Raw genomic sequence first — 7244 nt, 5'->3', positions numbered from 1 at the left:
GGGGAGAAACAGGTACACATGCTTGCACACGCACACACACACACACACACACACACACACACCCACACACACACACACTGTTTTCATTCCTTATGGGGACTTTACATTGAATTATATTCATTTCCTCCAAACTTATCCTAACCTTAACCATAACCACTACTTGCCTAACCCTAGCCCTAACCTCACTATAACCATGTTGCCCCCCTAAAATTCAATGATTCGGTGATGACCAAGTCCCCATAATGTGAGTGTGTTAACAGGTCCCCATAATGTAAGTAATACAAAGGCACACAAACACACACAGTAATCTCTATTGTCTGAATCCGGAAATGCCTGATTGGTTATGACGGAATCCAGAGGAGGTGTTTTCATGGTTTACATTAACATATCACCACACATTGTCACCCTCTTCCATGCACAAACATACACACTCTGGCACACTCTTTGCTTTTCTGTCATCTTGTCACCCCCCTGCCAAGAGCACAGGGGAAAAACACTATTTGGCTGTAGGAAACAAATTAATTCACGTGTCGGAGATCAGCTCTCTGACTGGGAGCTAGCAGAAAGCCTCTGACAGGACTGCTGCTTTTCTCCCTAGAGCATTTTATAAAAACTTGTTTTGTGGAGTAGAACTTTAATAGTGGATCTAATGAATCCCTATGAAACAAACATGATGTTTTAGTAATATGCACCAGCACAGTAGCAGAGTTACAGTGTGACATTTGTCATCTTTGAACTTCTGAAATCTACAGCTACCCTCTGTTTAGTGAAGTGACTTTGACATTTTGTTTTTGCCTTCTGCATCTGCACAGTATTAGCATTCAGTGAGAGCACTCTAAAGTCAGGGGGAATTGGTGGGTAAGCACAATATCACTCTCAATCAATGCCTTTTATCATAAGCCCAAACACTTTCAGCACTGCCAGCTACAAACTGAATAGGAAGTGAGGATAATCACAGAGTGCAGCAAAAATCACAGTGGGTTGTCAGGCAATGAAGCTCATTGAAACATAAATACTCTCAAGGTAATCCCACTTCTATTGACTCTGGCATTGTGAACTGAAGAAGGCCTGAACCAATGATAATGTGCTTTTACAGAGATGCCCATAAATGTTTGTAGAAAGGTGTTAGCTCAGAGATTACTGTTTGACTCCGTGTGTCATCTTAAGAGTCTGAGAAGAAATGTGCTTTGTTAGGTTAGAAAAGGGAATAGCAATAATAATAATAAAATAAGTTATCTGCTATCTGTAGTGTTAAATACCTCAGAGAATTGTAGAAAAAAGTCCTGCTGGCAAGAGGGAAACAAAATATGACAGCACACAAGGGAACATCCATTTGTCTTGCAGCTGAAGTTTTGAAGATGAAGAGCAGTGTGACACAGTTCCAGTGGAATTTATAGTCCCATGATATGACAGTTTAATTGGATACTGAAAATGTCTTTCCTAAAATGCCTCTTACCTTTGGTGCAGAATGGGCCATTGTAGGCAGTATCGGTGCAGTCGCATAAGTAGCCATTATATTTCTCCACACACTTCCCTCCATTCTGGCAATACATCCCAAAGCTGGTGCAGTGACCTTGGCAACCAGGCTTGACCCCAGGTGTTACCTTGGCTCTCTCCTCCAGGTCAAGGGTGATGGCGTTCATTCGTAAGGCTCGAATACAGCCTAGGAAGCCCCTCTGCCCTCCTGCTGCACCTGAGGAGCAGGGTATAGAGGGGAAGGTGGGACAGAAGGGGAGGTGGCATCAGAGATATGGTCATAATTCCAGTCCCTGCCCTGTAATTCTCTGGACTCTTTTGTCCTGCACACCTTCCTCCCATTCCCTTGTGGTCCAGTCCTACCTCTTACACCAGCCACACTTGTTTATACTTCCCTAATCATCTCCACAGTATATGCACTTGTCTGTTTCCACTGTTCTCTGCCAGTTTATTGGATGTGCTTATCAGTCATGATGTTCTCGCTACCTCCCTGTTTCCTGTTTTCCCTTCTTACCTGTTTTTGGACATGCTTATATGTTTTGTACTCTGCATGGATATTTGGACTTTGATTTTTGTCTGTTCCCACTCCTGGGCTCATTGCTTGTTTTAGACTGTTAGCTTGAATGTTCCAATCCCTGCATATTTCTGACTATATCTGCTGTATTCCTGCCAGCAAGCCAGTTTGGTCATTTAACTTCACTGGTCACTGTGCCTGCCTGTCTGCTTGTAGTGCTTGTGTTTGGTTCCTCTGTGTTTGCCTGGTGTTTCTACCCTACTTGTGAAAGAACAACCTGGTCAGAAATTGATCCAGCAGACAGGTCAAGGGACTCTGTGCTCATTGGGCACTCCCTGGAACATTTACAAACCATAACCAAGACCACCACAAACCCAGAGGAAAAAAAATACCATGTTGTCCATGATGGAGAAAAAATATTCTTTCTCAGTCATGTCTATGTAGAATTGGCTAAAACATGTGAAATAATAAAGCAAACGAATATAATGGAAGGTAAGATAAATGAAAGTCAGGGTCACCAAAGTCATTTTGAATGCAAGAGGCTCTGCTTCAATTTCTTTTAGATACGCTAATATCCTAATGCCTGGAGAAAGCCACTGATGCCACATAAATCATTCTAACTGTGATGCTGTTCTTGAAACAACCTTCAGCTCATTTGATTTCTCCACTAATTAGAACAGTTTAAAGAACACTGTGCTCTAATGAACATCTCACACACATACACATGCAGATGGATGCATGAAAGCACAGAAACTACATACTGCAGACAAACACGCCACTTAAAACACACCACACAGCATACCTGATTTGAATGAGTCAATATAAGCATTAATGCTTAGCCCTGGGGTGTCGATAGCCATTCCTCTAAAGTGCTTCCATCGTCATTCTGGCCTTGCACCATTACAGTCTAACAACCCATTAACTTGGACAGAGTAGGGGTATTAAATAGATTAATGTGCGCCTAAATGACTATAGCAATAAACACACTCATAAACATACACCCACAGGTATAGATTCAGACATATACAAGCACAACCATAGAGGACAGATAGACTGTATGGATGCACATACCCTCATGCACCATATTATTAATAAGAACCAAGGGGCATTTCACTTATGTCAGCCTTTCAATTCCATTTACTGAATTACAGAGAAGACATGAACACTTTGGCTCACACAGTTTCCTCCCTCAGCAGCTGCATCCTCGTACACAAATCTGCTAGCTTAGCCAAACAGCTACAGTATCACACACATTCAGTAAGACTACTAATACATGTACTTTGATTCTCTCCATGTAATACATTATTCACAATCAAAATGCAGCTGGGCTTTCACAAGCTTTCTCCACTTCCCACTTCCACAAAGGATTGGACTTTTAGTAGACCTGTTAATTAATCTATTTTGTACCACTGATTGGCTGGAGGTTTCTGCCACCTGTTTACCCAGGTCTAAATTAGTCTCTGATTAAATGGACAGCAGGCTGTGAGGCCTGTGGAGACTAGGGCAGACATGTACGCACATGCACTCACACACAGGTGCATACAGAAGCTGTATGTCTCTCAGATGGTCTCTAGAAGATCCTGACTGAAGTTCTCATTGATTTGTGACTATAGTGGCGACATAACATATTTTGTCATTACTTATAATAAATTCACAGTTAAATTGTACTTTTTATTAGATATTTACAGTTACTGTCATATATGGCAATTAATTTAAATTGTTTCAACAAAATTGTAGAGATCCTTTTCCAAACATGCTCATATTATCTAGTTATTACCTCATGTGTAATTTATTGCCTCATAAGTTTTATTTTGCTAGCAATACAAGCATTGACAGGCTTTAGAATTTACAGTACACACATTAAAAGACACACAAGCACAGGAATGCAGAAATACAAACACTTAAAACACATACAAACACATATAACATATCTTTATACATATTTATTTATGGGTGCGATATGATATGTGTGGCTCAAGGATATACTGCCCTAATGATGTGCCGAATACCAAACATCTTACAGTAGAATACTTTGGATATATACAGCGCGCGCGCACACACACACACACACACTCATATACACACAACATGCAACAGTCATATTCCTATTTGAAAGGGAAGTCATAAAATGTCACCTTTTGACCTATACTGTGTGTGAGGATGTGTGTGTGTGAACTCCACATTATACTGAGTGGTCCTGAACTCATGAATAAATAAGCCCTCAAATAGTATATACAGTTAAAGGTCCTAAATTATATATGTACAGTATTTATGCTTTTATGAAAGCCTGATCCAACCATGCAGATAAATCTGCTCTTTAGTGGCTGCACATCTGCTGCACCACTGATCTTCTGTTGCCATTAAATAAGCGGGGTAACAGATGTGTGCTATTTCTTTCTGTGTGTTTGCTGAACAACACTAAAGATATCCTCAGGACAGTGTTTACCCACTACATATTTAATGGTGATGAACTTTAGAATGCAAATATAAGTTTTTTGATTAATATGGTCTAAATGTCATTTCAAAAGACTTCTTAACCCTCCAGCATTTTCAGGGTGTCATAATATCACAGAAACCCTATTTTCCAGGGCAGTGTTTATATCTACTTCATTGGTTTACAGCAGTGTTTATTATTTCATTCCAACGATCTCTTAAAGGTCCATAACAGGCTTGATGAACACCTGCAGGGAAAATGTACATATTGAAATAAGCTTGCATTTACAGTAATTCCTCACACCTACTGTATGTTAATATATAATATATATCAAAGACGTAGCAGCATAAGAGTATGAGCAGTCACATTTCATAAGTCCCCAGTTAATAGCAATCCTAGTTAAACTTTAACTACCACTAATGTAGAACCGCAACTGAATTAGATGCAAGAAAACACAATTTCTGTCAGAACTGAAGGTGACATCTTGTCATATAAACATGTGTGCTGTAAAAAAATAAGATTAACTATTATGTTACTGAATCAATGTCACAGAGACATTTCATTGTACTTATTAAATGTTACCTACTGTCTTGGCAGGTGAGCGAGGCTGGTTTCCCTGTGACAGGTGTCACACACACATGCAGTGAGCAGCAACAAGCACAATGTTGATCCATGAAGACAGAGACAAAGGAAAGAAACACCAAAGTCGAAAAGAAAGACAACAATCCAATCATGAGAGAACTGAGCAAAAACATGCAAAATTATTTTTAAAAGTGTAATAGTGAGCATTAATCAACAAGGAAAAAAAAAACACAGATGGCAGCATTAAATAAATAACATGTAGCAAAGCTGATAGTTATGTGCATGTATGAAGTGAACTGGAGAGTTAAAAGTTAACAGTGTGAAGTAAATGACAGCAGGCTGATGGTATAACATTTACTCTTAAGGCCATTAGAGCAAATGAGCCACTGTGCAGTAAACACTAAAGCAATCAAATGCTTGATAAGGAGCATGTTGATTGAGAAAGAGAGAAAGTGATATTAGAGAGACCAAGGTGAGCAAAAATTCTCTGCTTTGTACCTACACACCGTGTGTTTTGTCAAATTATACAAGCAGAAAATTTCAAGGCAGAGTTTCTTTCCATCAAATATTGCAAAAAAGGATGGTTGCAGCTGAGGTTTCTAGGATGTATTGTTTTCCATACCTCACTGGCTTCAAACAGCCACATCAATACTAATCAGAGACAATGGCTGGATGTTCTATTACAAGGAATAGAAAGATGCCCTACAGTATATACAAAACAGATATACAGAGGCTAAATCTAAATCACTTCTATTTTGTGGCTGCGTCACTTGCTGTGTTAGGGTTACGGGGTTAGGGAATGAGACTGTTATCCTGTAAAATACAATGTTGTAAGTTGTTTGTGCCAGCAGTTTATTATGATAAACTATTACATGTTATGCTTTGGTGACATCTAGTGACTGCATTCATTATGACATAAGCAAAGCAGTAAGTAATGTGACGTATTATATAGAGCAGGGGTGGGCAAACTACGGCCCGCGGGCCACATTCGGCCCGTTGGTCCTTTTAATAAGGCCCGCTGAAGATTGGTACAGGATTGCCCAAAATGAAATCATATCATAATTATGACTGCATTCATTTGTCCTGTAATGCCTGGCATTCCACCAGGTGGCGTGATGATACATTGACTTGATTTTGCAGAGCCAGGAATACAACACCAGCCGTCACTTTTCTACCAAGCATGCTAATTATGCTAACAACCAGTCAATGCAAGAATGGACGGCTACTGCTCACAGGCTGGCAGCTAGTTTGCAGGCTTAGCAAAACACCTTTATCCAACAAACTGCCATCCAAGAATCAAGCACAAATGCAGGTTATTTGCTGGCATTCAAATTAGCAAAGACCAGCGAGCCTTTCTCCGAAGGGGAGTTTCTCAAAGAGTGCATGGTAGAGACAGCAGGTATCTTGTGTCCTGAGAGCAAGAACAAATTTGAAAAAATTAGCTTATCATGCAGGACAGTGACTCGCCGTTGAGCTAATTGACGAAGACTTAGCTAGCAAGCTAAACAAAAAAGTGGAGTCATTTACATTATATTCCATGGCAATGGACGAAAGTAATGACATAAAGGACACCGCTCAGCTTTTAATTTTTATCAGAGCGAATAAATAACAATTTTGAGATAACGGAGGAGTTTTTGGCCATGGAATCCCTAAAGGGGAAAACACAGGGAGAGGACTTGTATGACAGAGTGTCGGGGGTCATGGAGAGGCACAAGCTACCTTGGGGTATGCTTGCCAATGTTACCACAGATAGATCAACAAATCTGACTGGAAAAAATGTCGGGCTGCTCAAAAGAATCCAGGAGAAGGTGAAAGAGGACAACCCTAAGCAGGAGGTAATTTTCCTACACTGCATAATCCACCAGGAAGAAGTGTGTAAATCTGTATTGCAGCTTGACAACGTGGTGAAGACAGTTGTAAAGCTCGTTAACTTTATTTGAGCAAGGGGACTTCAGCATCGTCAGTTTATTAAGTTTCTTGAAGAAACTGACGCTGATCACCAGGACTTGCTTTATCACTCAAATGTCCGCTGGTTAAGTTTGGGGAAAGTATGATGATGAAAGCTGATGATTTTCCTGTGACACAGATTGGTTTTGTGATTTAGCTTTTGCTGGGGACATACTGACACATATGAATGAGCTGAACGTGAAGCTACAAGGGAAAGATCAGTTTGTGCACGAAATGTTCACAAATGTCAGAGCCTTCAAAACCAAGCTAGCTTTATTCTCAAAGCAAATG

At 40.1% G+C, this 7244-nt stretch overlaps 1 protein-coding gene across 3 annotated transcripts in view; it reads right to left on the bottom strand.

Moving 5' to 3' along the window:
* The window catches only part of cntnap2a (contactin associated protein 2a), a 331856-nt gene that overhangs the window by 25990 nt on the left and 298622 nt on the right, over positions 1 to 7244 (bottom strand). For all 3 annotated transcript variants that reach the window (XM_020606462.1, XM_020606460.1, XM_020606461.1), the window contains 2 exons: positions 5011 to 5040; positions 1457 to 1693 (listed from right to left, as the gene is read on the bottom strand). In XM_020606462.1, the coding sequence (XP_020462118.1) occupies positions 1457 to 1693; positions 5011 to 5040 (267 nt within the window). The remainder of the gene's footprint in view (positions 1 to 1456; positions 1694 to 5010; positions 5041 to 7244) is intronic.

This window comes from Monopterus albus, unplaced genomic scaffold (assembly GCF_001952655.1).
Source record: "Monopterus albus unplaced genomic scaffold, M_albus_1.0 scaffold78.1, whole genome shotgun sequence".
Classification (NCBI taxonomy): Eukaryota; Metazoa; Chordata; class Actinopteri; order Synbranchiformes; family Synbranchidae; genus Monopterus; species Monopterus albus.
This window is presented reverse-complemented; position numbering and strand designations above follow the sequence as displayed.